The following is an 18,612-nucleotide window of genomic DNA, read 5'->3' as shown; positions in this document are numbered from 1 at the left end:
AGCAAAAGCTAGCAAGAGTAAAAGGGGCGAGAAAAAGGAAAGAAAGAGGGCAAGGGAAAAAAAATCGGATCAGGAATACCTAATCCTCAAGAAAATCTTGCTACTCGGTAAGAAATCGCTTTTTCAGCGAAGTTGAGGCAATTCAGGGTCGTGGCAGCTAACACCGATTAAACGGTAAAAAAAACAGGGCTTTTTTGGGTAAATTTGCCAATTAAAGGGTTAAGTAGGTTCACAGCGTAAACATTTTTTATGTAACGATTACGTTTGCTCCCATTGACCCCTTGACACAATGCTCGGAAGTGGTCAGTCGGGGCGACACGCGTAAACCGAGCTTGACAATCGGCGCGAAGAAAGTCAGCGATAATAGCGTAACTGCCCCTAAGCACAGAATGTCTTATCGCAATTGTTCCAAAACCATTTCAGAATCCTGGACTCTGATTGCGTACAAACTTTGTGTCGTTGTACTTCTTGCGCTTAATTCTTTGTCTCTGATCGCGCCACTTTCGAGCGTTCTTACACGAAGCTGTTTTTTTAATTCAATCGCTAAATCTGTGTGTCTACAACGGAAGTTGGTCGAGGAAAGAGTCAGATAATGATGACAAAGTGCCCGAGAGGTACATGATAAACCTTAGCCTGACCGCAAAAAAAAAAATGTTATAAAAACGAGCCTGCGTTCTAAAACGGAGTTACATTTTTGTCTCTTTCCTTACGATTTCCCAACTCGGTGAGGTTAGTAAACACCAACGGAGGAAAAATAGGCGAAAGACGAACTAGCGTAGCTACGATTGGCGAAAATTAACATGGGTTACAGGCAGCAATTTAAAAGACTAACTTACAAAATGGTCTCTCCTTGAACGTCTGGTAGTTGAGACAAGCTAAGAGATTGCAGTTTGAACTTTGTCTCAGCACTATTTTTGTTTTGTTTCTTTGTTTTCTACTTTTAATGATGTTGTTTTCCATGTAGTTGACGGCAAGTGGTCGCAATGGACCACTTTTCCGTGTAGTGTTACTTGTGGGAAAGGAAAACAAAACCGCACACGAACTTGTACCGACCCACCCCCCTCGGGTAGTGGAGATGATTGTGTGGGTGATGACATGGAAACGATAGATTGTAACAAAGAAACTTGTACAAGTATGTTACTCTAATGTTGATTTTGATGTTGATTTTTGCCATAAATAACGTCAATCAATTAATTGTTACTACAAAAACCTCCATATGAAACAGGAAAAAGAGCATTTCATAGCAGTAAAAAAAGTCGGGATTGAGTGATGTATAGGCTACAATGAAGAAATTTACCTATCCCCTCTGTTGGCTATGTTTATAATCTTTCCGCTACGCTAAATAGAAGCTTCTTTAATTGGTTGACCTTCTGGTTAGTACCGAAAGATGGAGATTGCATCGTGTCAGTTGGGCAAGACACTTTATTCTCCACCTAGAAATATAAATGGGTGAAACTGTGACAGTGTATTGGGCGTAGTTGATGGAACTACTCCCATCAATTCAAGGCGGTTTAACAACTCTTAGGGTCCCTTCATGCTGCAGATACTGACATCAAGAATCGGCGCTAAAGAGCAATCCTGCTCCTTCAAAGACTGGTCCGGATCACGATCGCCGACCTTTGAAAAAAAAATAGGGGTGCAATCTATTAATGTTGCAGGAATTAAGAAGAGCTGTAATATTGCAGTATAAATACTTGTACTGGTTTTCGCGTTTCTCGAACTCACCACCCTCTCCTCTCTACAGTTGATGGTGAATGGTCTCAATGGACAATGCTCCCGTGCAATACCGCTTGTGGACCAGGACAACGAAATAGAACAAGAACCTGCAACAAACCATCCCCCTCGGGCGGCGGAGCTGACTGCACAGGAGTCGCCTTGGAAACTGTAGATTGTAACAATGGACCCTGCGTAGGCAAGTTGTCTCAATTGCGATTTGATACACGTCCTTTGTCATAACTGATCTCCTTTCACCATGTGAAGTGTTATATTAGTAACTCTTCACTCAGAAAACTTTATTTTCTGTTCTCTTTATCCTTCTTTTTAGATCCCGATATACCAAAAATCGACCTAGTGTTTGCCCTGAGTGCGACATCGGGGAACTCGGTGCAATCCTATGAGCTTATGAAAAGTACAATCAAGACATTCATTAACACATATGGCGTCAACAAAGTACATTACAGTATCATCGTGTATGGAGCCTCTGTTATCAGGGTAGTTAATTTCAACAAGACCTTCCCCATTAGTGCTAGTGACCTCAAGGCGGCTATTGATAGGCAACCCGCCCTTACCGGCGGACCGTTCCTTAAGGGTGCATTGCAAGAAGCTTTTAGAGTCTTCGAAGAAACAGTGGGACGTCCTGGTGCCAAAAAAGTATTGGTAGTTATCACGGACAAAAATTCTGGTGCTCGTCCGAATACTTTGGCCACAGCGGTAAGACCGCTGGAAGATAAAGGAGTTCTGGTGATTTCTGTTGGGATAGGGGAAGCTGTGGAACGAAGTGAACTAAACGTTATTTCGCCTAATCCCATGGATGTTATATCTGCACGATTGAATGTCAACCCGTCAGTACTGGCTGAAAGGATTATGGACAGGATCCTGAAACGTAAGGCTGAACTTTGATACTACTGTCTTATTTTAAGATTTCCATCTTATGAAAATTCTATAACTCGTTTACTGCTTGTATAATCAAAGAAATATCTGTCAAGTAAATAATGCTCGGTCTGTCCATTTGACTTTTCCAGATTTGACTGTCTAGTCGGTCTGTCTGTCTGTCTTTCTGTCTGTCTGTCAATCTATCTGTCTAACTTGTGTCTACTGCTCTGCTCTTCAGCTGTTTGGATACTAAATGTTGAGCTATCCGCTTTAATGCTATCTTAAGTAAGATCAGCTCAACTGCCAAATTCCTACTAAGCTTTGTAGATAGAGAAATGTAAAGGTTAATCTATGTCAAAATTGGATTCAAAACTATAAAAAGTAAGATAACAGTACAATCCCAATAACATTGACATTTTCTGTTTAAATCCCAGGCAATATTCCACTCGTTGACGTCGGCTTCGCCATAAGTGCAGCCTCAATCGATTCTGACTACATTTTTACTCTGATGAAGCGAATAATCAATACCATTATCGATCGGTATGGCGTACTGAAAGTCAGGTTCAGCGTCATCGTTTACGGTAGTAAAGTCACCACAAGGTTTACATTTGACAACCCAAAGTTCACTCAAGAAGATCTTATAAGAGCCGTGAATAACACCGCCAACGTGCCTGGAACTCCAGACCTGGAGAAAGCGCTAAAGGAGGCCGAAACACTGTTCAGAAAGACGTCCAGGCCAAATGCCACCAAAACATTTGTTGTGTTGTCGGATGTTGTAGCACGCGGAAACGATAATGCACTGATTGCCCTCGCTGCTAGGTTAAGAAAAAGTGGTGTCCTTATTTTGTCGGTGGGATTTGGAGCTAAAGTCGATCAGATTGGTAATCAGATGAGTAAAGTGGTCATCACCAGGAGTGATTATATTGGAATTCCAGACTTTATCACCAAGAGACCCGTGGTTGTAGCGGAGACAATCATGTTTAAGGCGCTTCAAGGTAAGTGGCTTTCTGCTGGTGATGATACGAGTAATGGGTCGGTGCTAGTGATTCTATGAGCAATAAGCCATGTACTTTAATTGCATCCTCCAAACTATACGAGTAACAAAGTTCTTACGATTCACCTGGTTGGATGAAACTCCACGGTATGGCACCAAATACAGAAAATAATTATAGCAAGTTTGCTGTGTGGTTAACACATACTTATCTTTACTCTGCTTCATTACGTCTTTTTTTTTTTTTCGTGTCTCTCAAAGTTCCCACCCAAGATTGTTCCATGAAGTACCGATAATTTTGCAAAAGATGCGTTGGTATAGCTAGACTTGATAACAGTAGACTCTACGTTCCGCGATGTGAGTTCGATCACAAAACCAGGGGTTAGGAGGTCACTGCATCCATAATGTGTTATCAGCCAAGATAAGCAATTTACCTCATGTGGACCCTGATATAAAACGTGATACCTGAGATGGACAGGCCTCGTATCCACAACATATACCCTGTTTTCCTAGATGCTTCATGCCACCAATTTTGGACCCCAATTTGATGATCCACACAATGCTCGAAAACACACCTTACTTACATCAATTACTAAAAACCACTTGTGTTTTTCTCTGATTCAGCTAACATTCCAGAAATCGACCTGACCTTTGCCCTCAGCGCTACTTCTGTTTCTTCGGAAAGAACCTTCAACTTAATGAAGTCGACAGTAAACAGAATCATCCAGCAGTACGGCATTACCCGAATCCACTACAGCGTCATTGTCTTTGGATCCTCGCCAACAACGCACTTTGATTTCTCAAGAACCTTCCCAAACAAAGACGACTTGATTCGCGTAATAAGCAACCTCCCAAAGAAATCTGGCGATCCTGACCTGGCCAAAGCGCTGGAAAGCGTATCGAAAGTGTACGAGTTGAAGCAGGTGCGGCCCAACGCCAAAAAAGTTGTGGTAGTGATTTTGGACAAAAAAACTGTCAATACAGCTAAGGAGTTGAATAAGAACGCCGTCTTCCTTGTAGACAAAGGTGTTTTGGCCATATGTGTTGGCGTTGGAAGCTCGACTGATTCCAAAGAATTACAAATAATCACGGAGGAAAAGCGAAATATTATTGAGGTGGGAATTGCCAAAGACCCAAATGAACTAGCAAAGGAGATCATGGCTATCATTTTAAGAAGTAAGTTGGTTTTCTTTAACACTTAATAATTTTGTAAAGGAGTAGTCAAGGAGCATAAACTTCATTTCACCAGATTGCTTTGCATTTCTTTACGTCGAACAGTAGCATATCAGCAATAACTATCAAGAGAAGTACATTTCAAGCAGCATAAGTTAGGTTAACGTACGTACCCTCAATGGATAATAGAGAAAGTGTATGCTTTCAATTGTCAGGTGTTTCATAACAAGCTCTAACCAATAATCTCCTAAACAATTGGTCAGCGAAAGGGAAGAGTAAGAACTTTAAGAACGTGACAGGATTGAGATTCAGAAGTCGCTCTCGCAGTGTTCTCTTTAGGTTCCGTACAAAATAGTTTACCTAACTTAGTCGTACAGTCACGTAATATTAAGGATAAAAGGAAGGCCAACGCTTAGTCTATGAAGGCAATAACTTAAGCCTACTGTGCTATATAATAATATAAATAATGCAATAAATATAAGACAGATACTGAAACAACACAAGAAAACGGCGTCCCAAAACGTTTGCGCAGCCCTTATTTGGGGAACACTTAAATGAATTAGTCCTAAGTTTCCTTAGAAACCCTAAAAAATGAAGGAGGAAACCAACTACAGACGTCAATATTTTTTAAATCCTCTACAGCTTCCGGTTATGGGCAGTGGGCACAGTGGAGCACATGTTCAAAAACATGCCGCTATCTTGGAGTGGCGGGAACTAGAAGACGTACACGCATTTGTGAAATTCCAGAACTGGGATGCGATGGTCCCGAGCTGGAAGTAAGAGAATGCAACACGGAAGACTGTCAAGGTGGGTAACCTCATTCTCAAAAGTAAACTACGACGAGCCCTTTGTTCTGGTCAGCTTTTAAAAATGTGATGGAGGTATTCTTTCATTCAGGTAAAGGAGAATAAACAAATAAACACTTTGTGATCTTTAATTACGTTAAAGTTCCTTCTTAAACTGATAATAAAGTATGTGAAAATCAAACAGACGTGGTATTAAAAGCTGCAATTTAGGTAAAACTACTGATAAGTAACGATATTGTTTCTATCATAGTTCTGGTAGACTAAAAAGTTTCCTTTACTACCATTAGTGTGAAAAAACGGTCGATTTTCGTTACCTCTGACAGCCCAACAAAATCACTTAACCGGGGCAGTCACGCATCGAATGTTTGGGTTCCCTGCTTCTCGTACCTATAAGGGAACACGTGACCCAGACAGCGTGTATGGAGTTCTTCTCTCTCATCATTGTTTCTTTTTGTAGGATGCCAGGAAAGAGTCCCACTCAACGACACAAACTACAGTGCTTCGTCTGCAATCCAACCAGCAAGGTTTGCACGACTGGACACCTCCAACCCCGGTTCATCCCGGCGGGCCTGGTGTGCTAGCCCACGAGTTGCCGGCAGATATCTGCAAATTGACTTAGGTAGGCATGGGCAGTTTAAGGTGGCTCGATCGCATTTTTGACTAACGATACCGTTCAACTTTGAGCGACTAGAGCACCGCCATTATCAATCCAACGGAAAATCGAACGTCACTAGTGTTCTAGAGAAAGATGAAAGTTTCAAATAGGGTACATTTCACCAAGATCTAAGTTACCATAGCAACGAAATGACGCCATACCCCATTTTACATAAGACCGAATAACTTGCCACCAGGGATAATTTGGGAAATACGACTTCGAGATCTCGGACTTGACATAGCTGTCTTAACGATGACAAAATTTTAAAAAAATCTTTAAGAGCGTTTTCGAGAAAATTACGAGTGAAGTTTCAAGGCGTCAAAATACAACAAAAACAAAACTGTTTTAAATGTTATCGCAAACTATGTCCACAAGTCTTGACTAAATGATATCCTAGTCTTAAATGAATCTTATAACGTCTAATTACCTCGAGTGAAAATCTCGGAGAAATCGTTCCGTTTGACTTTCAGAAACATTGGCTTGAATACCAACTGGTATAGGCTGTTATTTTGCTTTTTATCAAAAACTGCCCCTAAAATTCTTAAATTGGGCGGGAATTAAAAACCAGTCGATGATTTTGTTTTAGACTTGGCCCTCAATGAGATTAATCCATATTCAACGTAGTACCAGAGTTTCAGATAATTTGAAACGCGCGATTGCTTTCCGGTGATTTTCCGAAGCATGCTAAAATTTGTCGAGCTAGCACTACAATAACAATAAAATATACGTCTTGTAAAACGTAAACAAGACTTACAGCATAGTGATTTCCAGCTTGCGCTCACCGCTTACCCTCGGCGTGGCTGCGTTAACGCGAGATGAGTGAAAGTGTGACATATATTTTGTTGTTATTGTAGTGCTAACTCGACAAATTTTAGCACGCCACGGGAAAGTCGCCGGAAAGGAATCGCGCGTTTTAGGAATTCATGATATACAGAAATGTGCAATAGCATGGTGATTCGAAACAAAAGAAAATTATAATGAAGACAACAAACAACAAGAGTGAAAATCATCGCCGTATTTTCCTGAGTTGACGCTGAAAGTTAGCAACCTTAAAATGTTTCAATTTATCTGAAACTCCGGTATTACGTTGAATATGGATTAATTTCATTGAAGGCCAAGTCTAAAAAAAAAAATTCATCGACTGGTTTTTAATTCCCGCCCAATTTAAGAATTTTAGGGGCAGTTTTTGATAAAGAGCAAAATAACAGCCTATACTAGTTGATATTCAAGCCAATGTTTCTGAAAGTCAAACGGAGCGATTTCTCCGAGATTTTCACTCGAGGTAATTAGACGTTATAAGATTCATTTAAGACTAGGATATCATTTAGTCAAGTCTTGTGAACATAGTTTGCAATAACATTTAAAACAGTTTTGTTTTTGTTGTATTTTGACGCCTTGAAACTTCACTCGTAATTTTCTCGAAAACGCTCTTAAAGATTTTTTTAAATTTTTGTCATCGTTAAGACAACTATGTCAAGTCCGAGATCGCGACGTCGTATTTCCCAAATTATCCCTGGTGGCAAGTTATTCGGTCTTATGTAAAATGGGGTATGGCGCTATTTCGTTGCTATGGTAACTTAGATCTTGGTGAAATGTACCTTATTTGAAACTTTCATCTTTCTCTAGAACACTAGTGACGTTCGATTTTCCGTTGGATTGATAATGGTGGTGCTCTAGTCGCTCAAAGTTGAACGGTATCGTTAATCAAAAATCCGATCGAGCCACCTTAATACTTAATTGTTGTCTTAGGTTTTGTTATTACCTTGATGCCTCTTTATACGAGAAGGGGAATCAGAGAAAATATACATTTCGACGAGTCGAGAATAGGCAAATCATGCCTTATGATGCTGTTCGATACCCAGGCACTCCACCTCAAGCAAACAACCTCTTCCACCTCCTCTGATCTGACCTACAATAGTTCTATTTTAAAGATTTGAAATAGTCACTAAACAGGGATAAGGATATTATCAGGATTTCCTTTAATATGTTAGAAGTAAATCCAACAAGTTTGCTAAATTACATGGAATAATCATAAGCAATGCTGTTATTATACCAATACAGGAGAAACAGTGGAAGTTTACCAAGTCGCCACCAAAGGTCAGGAGGAAAGTAATCCAAGTTGGGTTACAAGCTATGTCCTGTCGATCAGTGAGGATGGCTCATCCTTCGTCAACTACACGCAAGGTGGACAAACTAGGGTACGTTGCGTAAGGCAATACCTGAGCTCTATACTAAGATTTTCCAAGTCTAAAGTTGAACCATGAGACAAGCAGTTCCACATAGAATTTCTACTCTGTAACTGTCGTTACAAACCAGCGTTTGACCCACTGAGTTTAAAGTTTCAAATCAGCACCGTGACACCATCCACAGCGCAATATACCGTACCAGAGTAGTCCTCGATATAACTCCTTTAAATGGTCACCAAAACGTTTCGTATAGACTTCAAAATTGATACCAACCAATGGGCATTGGAATTAATTTCGCGCTTAACTATTTCTTAAATTCACATGTTGTTTTAGTTACTCCACAGACACTCATTTACACTTATTTTTATCCGCCTTTCATGTATTGTCATTATGTTTTACTCTTATTTTAAACATCGTGACCTTTTGTTCCCAACTTCGCGAAAATTTCCAGCCCTAAACGGAACACTGGATCAAATTAATGAATAAGAAAGAAACATTCTCAGTTGTTTGATCAACCTTCAATCTTGACTAAAGCTTTTTTAACTGATAAGATACGTTTTCTAAGTAACCAGTTAAACTTAAACGATAGGAATCAGTGTGACCAGGCAATCTATTACTCACAACAAAAGCTAAGACAATCTTTGGGAGGAGAGATTTTGGTTTAATCGGTTACACTATGCCAGGCTGAGTGTTAGTATTGCCGTAGTTTTGTCAAAATTCACAAATAGGTGCTTCTTTTATTTGTGAGTAACAGTTCATTTGGAGAGCACTGTTACTGAAAACTGATAAAAAAAATACTGTCTTGGAACCTTTCAGGTATTTTCTGGCAACAAAGATTCAAGTTCTGTTGTTTTTAACAAATTAAACGCTACCACACCTATTCAGTATGTCCGATTCTATCCCATCTCATTCAACGAACAGCCTTGCCTGCAAGCATCGGTATTTGGTTGTTCTGCAGGTGAGTAAAAATCAATATTTCTGCATGAAGAAAGATGAACTTATTAACTCGCTGGGGTGACGCAAGGTTCATTCGAAATGACCAAAATCCAGACATGTTCTTGTTCGGCGCAACATATCTCAGATAATAAGTATTTAATCAGACCGAGTTCATTGCGCTTGATTTTGTTAAAAAGTTCTCAAATTATCCAGGTGTATTTGATTGATTGCTAAATGAGATTTTTCCATGTGTGGATCCGGATGATCTTTCCCTAAGGGTTTGTCCCATTCCGTGCTGTCCTACACAAGGCATATAGGCGTGTCGTCGTTTTCTTTAGGACTCCTGCCGTAGGATTGACTGCAGACTAAAAAATAGGTAGCGCTAGATGCCATTTTCATGTTTTTTCTGTATTTATTTTCTTTCCAAGTTATCATACCACCCACGGAAGGCTTTGCAGCTGACGATGATGACGCGGGGCAGGGAATTTGTGAGTATAATGTAGTATTTAACAATTAGATGATTTCTATGAAGTGATACCCGATAAGATCGAAGGCCGAATCAGCTATCACCCCATAGAAATCGAGAGCAAATAACCTAATTGTTTTGGTACAATTCTTACCTAAATTTTCTTCAGCTAACAGTCTCCAATTGTTTTTGTACATTGTATTCACTTTGCGCTCCAGAAAAATCGCGCGGACCGAATTGTCGTTTGGAATTTCCTGTTGTGTTCGCGCTCATCAGTTTTTTCAACATTTTCTAGTATTTTAAAGACACGAAACAGTTCATGTCCTTCATTTAGTCTTTTCAGAAAATTAATTATCCATTTGTATCAAAATGTTTTTCCGTAACTTCGTAAAGACGAGAAAACATCGCTATTTGGCATACGACCTCCAGCCACTGCTCACCAACGGCTCATAGTATATGAGTAGCTCGGCCAATCAGAATGCAGCATTTTCATTAGTATACCGATAGAGTTCCACTGAAAAAGATTATTATATTATGCTGTTTGCCTTTCTTACATTATCTTTGATGTCCAATCGTTGTGAGAATTTCCACTGATTGGGTTATTCCGTGGTAAGTTGTGGAATTTTCTATATTGTTTTGAAGCATTTTGCCCAGAGACAACCTTAAGTAATAAAATTGTATTTGACAAAATCCAGGTGACAATACCATCAATTCCAATCAAATCATCACTCAGCGTGCCGTCTGACGCAATCCGCGCGAAGTTATTTTCTGATGATTAGTACATTTATACATACTTCACGCACCCTGGAATGCAATCCATTTCAAACTCAACTCTTAAATCGCAACTTTGACATTGACATAAGCGACCTCAGCCTTGAGAATGATGCTTGATGCATCGAAAGGTCGATTGACATTAGTTTTGATCTCTCTTGTCAAGTACTTTAACAATCAACTCATTCTGCGATCTCATTAAACTCTTGTACAACCAAAGCGTTCCCACAATGATATACAATGTAGGTCACTTTATGTAGTTTCAACAATGCTAGACTAGTTAGCCTCTCATGTTGTTGAACACTATTTTGGATTTTCCATCTTTATCATCACTTCAAGTTGTCCAGTGGTTACATCATCTCTCATTCAATGCCATGTTCTGTGATGAAATTCAAACTAGGAATTTTGTCTGTTTAGTCACGGAGATATTACATTACTAACTCGTTTTACCATGTGTATGCAATTCCTTACCCATTGCATTTTTAGAAGCACGGTCACCTTACAAGTGTTCGGGTCGCAATCGTGGGTGCCACACCAAACAAAAAATACAATATATTAGAGGCCACTTGCAGACTTTTCGTTGCATATGATGTGGATGATTTAGTTACAAACATGATGATGATGTGACGTGATTTCTTTTTTTTCAGTGATTGCTTTGTGGATATTAGCTGGAATCCTTACTTTTCTCCTTCTTCTGGCCTGTTTGTATTATTGCTGTTGGCACGTTTGCTGCAACAAGTAAGGCGATAATGGGGTTTAGTTGACTTTCACGACAAATGAATGGAGAAGCAAAAGGCTCCGGGCCCCTAGTTGTCCAAACTACATGTACAATGTGGTTCTCTGTAATCTTTGTTTCAAATATACCAAGATTATTTCTTGATATCAGATATTTTAGCCAGCCAAGTCCCAGTACCAGAAGGGAACCAACCTGAAATTCAACCCAGTCTCCTTTTGACATTTGCATAATGCCTCTGTAGTACAAATCATGAAGATAAAGTTTTCCAACAAAATGTCTAAGGATTGCTTTGCACAGCCGAACTTAAATGTGTTTTAAAAGAAGATCAAATCCTAATGTGACATTTTTATGGTTGTTTCCTCCAATAGCCGTAAAGTTTCGTTATACGTGACCAAACGTACGCCTTAGTAAACCTGGATTAAAGAAATAGAATGCGATTGTACTAGCGTAAAGGTGTTAAACTTAAGACACATAGGATTCACTCTAACAATCACAACAACAGTGTTTCCTGACTCTGTTTCCTCATATCTTTTCTCTGTTCGCCAGAGGAAAAAAGAGAAAGGGTCTGGCTGCCTTCAAAGACACGTCCTCCGAGGATGGTTACCTTATTGAAGAAGACGGCAATAAAGCGTGGAGGCTGCCAGCCGCTGCTATGGCACCAACAGTGCCCAGAGTCAAGACTCCTGAAGATGAAGTCCAAGAGGTGTCCATAGAGATGACAGAGGACGTGAAGCCTTTAGGTACAATGCTGCTAATTACGTTTTCTAGTGTGTGTCTTGTATTCGAATGGCATGCATGTACTATCATACGATCAACTGAAGTCATCTCATCACGTTTTTTCCTACTCTGTTTAAGTCGCTGATTTAGGGGAACAGCCGATATAGGGAAGCAGTGGAAATAGGGCAGCGGGGTCACCTGACGTCTCAGGTTCTGAGAAAAAAGCTCCCAGGGTAAAGGGTACCTCCGTCAATCCGATCCCCTCCAGACCCCTTCCTTGAAAGTTTGGGTCCACCACTATATTCTAGTCATTACAACTTTGGCAATTCCCAATTCGCCCCATGAGACGCGTCTGCGGGGAATCATCTTGGACTGGAAATTTGTTTTGATGAACACAACTACCATGATACCCTGCGGGCGCTTCTCAGAGCGGGAACTGGCCATTGAATCTTTTTCAATCGTTTCCTGTACACCTGAGCAAAGTTGAATGTACTTATTTCTCTTCATGCGACTGTCTTAGGAGTCATCCAATTCGGCATCGAGACTGACGAAACCAAAGATAAGCACGTGACCGCCGAAGAAGTTCACTCGGAGACACCAAAGTATTCTCAAGAGGTCGCACAGATCAAAAGTGGCGCGGAAATGATGACAATGAGTTCCACGGATACAGGGTACAGGTCTACTGAGAGGAGACGTCACAAGAGTGAAACTGCTGCATCGATAGGCGATGCTGGCGCTACCTCTGCAGAATGGTCGTACCGAACAGAACAGAAACAAAGTTCTGCCTTTGATAATGGAGCTTACATGAGGTACCATTAAAGGCATTCAAGACCATCTAAAGTTATTATTATTCCCTTTACAACTCGGACGGTCTTGAAGAAGTCATGGCAAATAAACGTCAGTTTGGTCATTTCGAAGCGACGTCAAATTTTCGAGCTTTTTTTTTTTAAGTTTTCAGTTGTTTCATCCAAACCTCGATATTTTAAGCGAGAAAAAACACACACGAACTGCTCTAAGTACGGGCTTAATATTTTCATTTCGAGAAAAGAGTAACAGTAATCACAGTATCTTAATGCTAATGGCTAGCACTGGGAGGAAAATATATTCCAATGTTATCTTTAGATATCACCAAATTCCCTGAAATCACAATTAAGACGTGTTTAATGGAAATCACCTGAGATAATTATTTTGACAATCAGCAAAAAGGATGCAATGCCAATCAACCAAAATACTTCACATCTCGTTGGGACTAAAATATACGGAACTGTGTTGTTGTACCTGAAACATGAGTGACTGCGTTCTGTACTTCGTGTAAATATATTAGCGGTGTCTTAATCCATCAGCTAGGCTATACGCGGAGCAAAATGTTAACGTTTTTATCTGGTTCGCTTCCTTCAGATCTCAAGAATTTGTAACGGAGCAATCAGAGCCTTCACAAACTCGTGCACGAAGGCAGGAATTAAAACGCTCTCAAAGCGCGGATGAACTTTCCACCTCCAACTATGCCATGTTTGAACAACGGCGTGGGTCATCTCAGCAAGTCGTAAGAGGAGAGATGGGTCGTGACGGCTACATGAGAATGAAGGAAACAAGCCAGGAATCTGTTGACGTGACCGACGGGAGATTTCAGATGGGAACCATCGACGTGGCCATTGGAGGAATCGGGACACCGGATACCCGTCGGGGATCTAGCCAACTCTACGGAATGGAGGAACAGGAAATGTCTTTCTCGGCTGACAACGGGGGACGTAACGTCTATTACCTAGATGATGGAGGATACCGTACGGAAGAGTGGTATACCCGGGGAGGAAGACGACCCGGTCAGTTGAGGAATGAAGGTTTTAGGGAGATCCACGTGGAGCATCAACCGATCTATACCGAAATACAACCTGACAGCGAGGTGAGTAAAAACAACAGTGAAGAACCTCTTTTTCCAGGCCTTCTCGTTAGCCTGAATTATTGTGCCTCATTATCGTGCCAGTCGGCGCAAAAACGGAGATCAACGTCGGCGTCAAGCAAATAGTTTCTTTTTTCTCCTCGACCCTCAATCGGCTTCAAAATTCACTGTTTCCCTTTGTGCCAGTCGTTAAGTGCTTAATGTTTATTTATTATAGACGACAACAATTTACCTCACTTTCACCTATCCACTTTGGACAGAAAAACGCAATTCTTTATGGTTGTAATTTGCCATGGATTATCTTAATTACATACTTTTAAGCTGTAATTCTAATTAAAAGTTTGGAAGTGTGGCTGGTCTATTGTTGTTAAACGTTGTTACATGGTTCTTTTTTCCACTGAGAAAGCTTCAAAGTAATTTTGTACTCATTCTTCTTGTTTCCCATGTTAAGTTTCAGGGAGTCAGGCACAGCCGGATAATCTGAGAACAAGTTATTTTCCCCTGGAAGAACACAAAAATAATTTTCCTGGCAATGCAGTGGTTTAGATGCGGTCAAGAAACAACGTTTCTCCTTTGAATGAGATCTTTACAAGAAAAAAATGCAAGATCATTTGAATTTGGGTCTCTAGCATTAGAATACCTTTGAAACGTCACTTTGAGAAATGATTGTGCGCAATCTTTTTCCCGTTGTGAAATAATTGCTTCTTACTATATTTAATTAAATTTGTGCTTTTTCTAGAGCAAAAAGCTATGAAATGAATGCAAAAACTAGATTGCAACATATTGCAGACTATCAAGGTGCACGTAAATTCCCCTTTTGTAATACAGTTTAAGAAATAGAAAACGTCTTTCAGGTTTCTATCAAGTTTTAAAATAAATCTACTAGCGTTCTATCACAAATGTTTTTCTTTTATTGGCTACGCTACTCACCATCTTTTCTGTGATAGATAGTGATCAGTAGCGTAGAAGCATGCCCTTGTTAACAAAATGACGGCGACTTCCTGGCTTTTTTGAAGTGTCTGTGGAGAGGATTTAGATAAAGGTTTGAACAACTAGTAGATTTATGCTAAAACAATTACATTATTCGCTCTCGATTTCTATGCGTGATAGTTGACTCGGGCTGCGCCCTCGTTAACTATTTAACAAATAGATTCCATGTTGCCGTGCGTCTGTTCAGTAATAGATCACAGATGACGTCAAAATGCGAGAATAACTTGGCTTATTATATAAAGCGCGATAGAAATCTCGAGCTCATAATCTAATTGTTTAGTGGACAGTGCGTAGCCTAGCATTGTGTGATCGAAGTGTCTTTGAAGAGGACATAGATCATTTACTAGTCGATACTGAAACAATTAGATTATTCGCAGCTACGTCCTCGTCAACTATCACGCGATCGAAATCTGGAGCTTACAATCTAATTGTTTAATAGAAATAGGGGTGTTAGTGTGTGAGAACACAAGCTGAGCTTTCTTATAAGGTTTTTTCTTAATAAATACATGGATAAAGCAGAGAGAGAGGAAAAAAGGGTGTGTGGTTTTTTTAATCAGTGAAAGCTATTATCCAAAATGTCGCTCTAGAGAACAAGTATGGTTTAGTACCCAACATCTAGGCATGCGTTTGTAAATTGTTGAGGCCAATGTGTTGTTCATCTGGCATCCAGAAATCACATTAACATGACGAACTGTGGCAAGTACTTTCAAATACGTTGTTCTTAAATTAAGAGTTCAGGAACTATTCGATTAAATCAGTTACAAATACTCTGCTTAGATGGAACATGTTTTGCTGATCTATTGGATTCGGTATCACATCGCATTTATAATGCAATTTATAGTTTAAATGTATTGATAGAAGTTTTGTTTTATTTGTAGCTGTAGAATGTATATTTTTCCTTGGAATAAATCGGGTGTTTATGATCGAAGTAGTATGATTGGCTGTCTTTTATCCTTTATATTTCCTTCTGCACCCTGCCTTTCTATCCTCCGTTTTCCTCCCTTCTTGCTTCCTCCGCTGAATAGTGGAAATACCTGTTAAGCACTGATATACAGTAAAAACCAGCGGATATATATCTGCACTCCCAAAGAAGCTGCACCCGCAGATTGGCAACTCAACTTCATCGAAAGCAACTAATTAAAAAAACCCTTTCCAATGAGATACGGCAATTAACCCAGGTCACTTTTTTAAAAAAACTAAGCAATCAGCTTACAGCTAAGTTGATAATTACAGTGAAACGACTACAAGCAACTTTTCTCTCTTAAAAGAAAAAATCAACCGCATGTTCGAGTAACAAGTGGATTATTTATATCGTATATCAAACCTCTGTGCGACTTTTTTCAATATCTTCTCAAAAGAAATCATTTCTAACAACACCAGATGAAAGTTTTTTTTAAAGTTCATATGAAACACCTGGAAGTACTGGTGAAATTAAACTCGGATGATGAAATTTTACCTGTGTTTGCTCAATTTCTCTGAAAAATGTAATTTATTTTTCGAGTTTTCATGGAAAATTGCTTGTGGTGATATCTCAGGCAACTATTCATATCTTAAGCTTGTAGAAAATACAAAAAGGACTGTAATATGCTTAAAATTATTCTAGTATAAGGTTTTTGTCCACTTAAAACTTTAATCGCTGGATTTCCTATTGGAGTTTGTCTTCATCTTATTTCCCTGATGGTATAAACATTGTCCAAGGCTGACTGGTGTTTCAATCAACCTCTGTAATTATAAAGTGGCCTTAAGGTGGCTCCATAGGGTAATCACTTATGGCGTTGCGCGCGCAAGTGTTATGTTTTGAATGCCGTTTTTGCATTCGTTTTTACACCCAGTTCTCTCAAACTAATTACAAGTAATAAGCAATGATTAAGTAGTGTTTAACTATTATCTCTGTTAAAATTATTGGTTTTAGTCTTGAATTATAAATGCCCAAACAAATATGTTTTTTTACTTTTTTCTGGCTTTTACTTGCGATTTTATTGAATTTCCTTCGGTGAAATCTTCCCAAATTTTCACAGCATATCGCTTCCTGCGGAATACGAATTTTAAACACGAAAAAAGTAGGGTTTGGAAAGGCAGGTTTTTCGATTCTTGCAAATTTACGTCTTTTACCGCTGCGAGAAAACTGGTCTTATAGATTTTCCTGAAAAACGAGCTCCGACTAAAGTAAAACATTTACTACCAATCTGCCAAGTTTTACGGAATTTCACCGAAGGAAACGCGAGAAAATTCACTGTCAGTTTTGCTTGTTGTGCTCATATTGACGTAATAAAATATCGAAAAACACTGACGTTTTCCTTCGAGCGCGTGCAGATTACTTGAGCTTTCGTCGTCAGCGCGCGTGCGATCGTAAAACTATAGGGAGCCACTTTAAATCATTTCTAAACTTCAGGGCGGGAAAAAGGTAATAAGCTTGCGCGAGATTTTGCCGCGCGCCAGGCTCCAAATTTGAAAATATGGCGAAAATTTCGTCGATCGTATGCCTTCCCAATTTTTCCGAAAAGCGGCAACATTTTAACGTCTTTAATGGAAAGCTTGTGTGTTGTGTTTGTGAGGAATCAATTTTCTCCGGACTAAATTAATCTAAAGAAGATTTCCGAATCCTTTATTTCCTCGCGGTATACAAGAAATTTCGATGCCAAGACACAGTTGCATATTGCACATTGCACATTAATTTTGCATATTTGCACTCGAGCTCTTTGCATATTGCATCCATTTAAGCACACCACTGAATGTATAAGCAAGAGAGCCTCTCACCAGGCATGGGAGCCTTGTTTTCTTAACAGTGAAATGTTGAAAAAAAATTCACGCTTGTCCAAATATAAATAAATCAACCGAGCGACATCCTCGCGTAGCTTATTAGCAGGCCGCCATTCTATCCAACCAATGTAGCCTGCATCATTACCTGAGCCCACAAGCAGGGTTACGCATTCGCAAAAAGCTGCGCAGTACGTTTTTTCTGCTCTGGATTTCTGAACATGTTTTCTGAAGACACCTCTTCGAAAGATTCAAATCGGCCGCCATATAAGCAAGCTTAGCAGCCGCCCCTTTAATAGCGCAGCTTCGGCGCCAAAGAGAAGGTGGACCACATTTAGCGATATCTATATCCCGAATGACAGAAACACCCCCTGCAACCAAGTACTGAGTCTAGGTACGTCACAAGCTACATAAACTAATTTATTTTGGTAAAATAAATTCCCTATAAAACAGTGAAAAGTATGACAAAGTATCCTGTTAGGGACTGGTTTTGACTATAGAAGACATGTAATAAACTCGCTTGGAAAAGAATAAAGGAGCGATGGACTAATGGCATGTTGGACTCGGGATTGACAAGTCCTAGCTTAAGCCATGTCCGGGAACATCTTGTTGGATCATTTCATCGTGTCGTTTCCGTAGGACAGCTCAATTTTAACTGCCGCTCGTACTACGGGCGCAACCACCGTATGCAAGGTAACAGACGACGATCATTGGTAAACATAATCTACTGCTTGAAATGAATCGCAAGAGAAAATAGATATTTTATATCCCGGGCTGCAGTCATTATTGGGAAAAACTGTGCCCAAGGTCTTGAGCATTGCGGCCATGGGCCAAACCCAAGGCAGACGGCTATCTTAAACAAAAAAAGATTGGTTATCAAGCAAGTACGGGTTATCCTTTACTCCAATAAACGCCACGCCGTTGAATAACACTGATACT

General features: G+C 39.8%; 1 protein-coding gene across 2 annotated transcripts in view; it reads left to right on the top strand.

Annotated features, from left to right (window-relative positions):
* Positions 1-15,844, top strand: part of LOC110068919 (coadhesin-like) — a 29,279-nt gene extending 13,435 nt beyond the window's left edge. Inside the window, exons 14-28 of one of the 2 annotated variants that reach the window (XM_089281087.1) lie at positions 965-1,132; positions 1,745-1,912; positions 2,045-2,602; positions 3,027-3,587; positions 4,208-4,759; positions 5,399-5,563; positions 6,020-6,181; positions 8,279-8,415; positions 9,220-9,361; positions 9,768-9,827; positions 11,224-11,314; positions 11,859-12,052; positions 12,550-12,838; positions 13,428-13,929; positions 14,378-15,844. In XM_089281087.1, the coding sequence (XP_089137213.1) occupies positions 965-1,132; positions 1,745-1,912; positions 2,045-2,602; positions 3,027-3,587; positions 4,208-4,759; positions 5,399-5,563; positions 6,020-6,181; positions 8,279-8,415; positions 9,220-9,361; positions 9,768-9,827; positions 11,224-11,314; positions 11,859-12,052; positions 12,550-12,838; positions 13,428-13,929; positions 14,378-14,410 (3,782 nt within the window). In that variant the 3' untranslated portion in view covers positions 14,411-15,844. The remainder of the gene's footprint in view (positions 1-964; positions 1,133-1,744; positions 1,913-2,044; positions 2,603-3,026; positions 3,588-4,207; positions 4,760-5,398; positions 5,564-6,019; positions 6,182-8,278; positions 8,416-9,219; positions 9,362-9,767; positions 9,828-11,223; positions 11,315-11,858; positions 12,053-12,549; positions 12,839-13,427; positions 13,930-14,377) is intronic. The other variant, XM_089281086.1, reaches the window with a different exon arrangement.
* The last annotated feature ends 2,768 nt before the right edge of the window (positions 15,845-18,612 follow it).

This window comes from Orbicella faveolata, unplaced genomic scaffold (assembly GCF_042242905.1).
Source record: "Orbicella faveolata isolate gen_17 unplaced genomic scaffold, um_ofav_v1 contig_48, whole genome shotgun sequence".
NCBI lineage: Eukaryota > Metazoa > Cnidaria > Anthozoa > Scleractinia > Merulinidae > Orbicella > Orbicella faveolata.
This window is presented reverse-complemented; position numbering and strand designations above follow the sequence as displayed.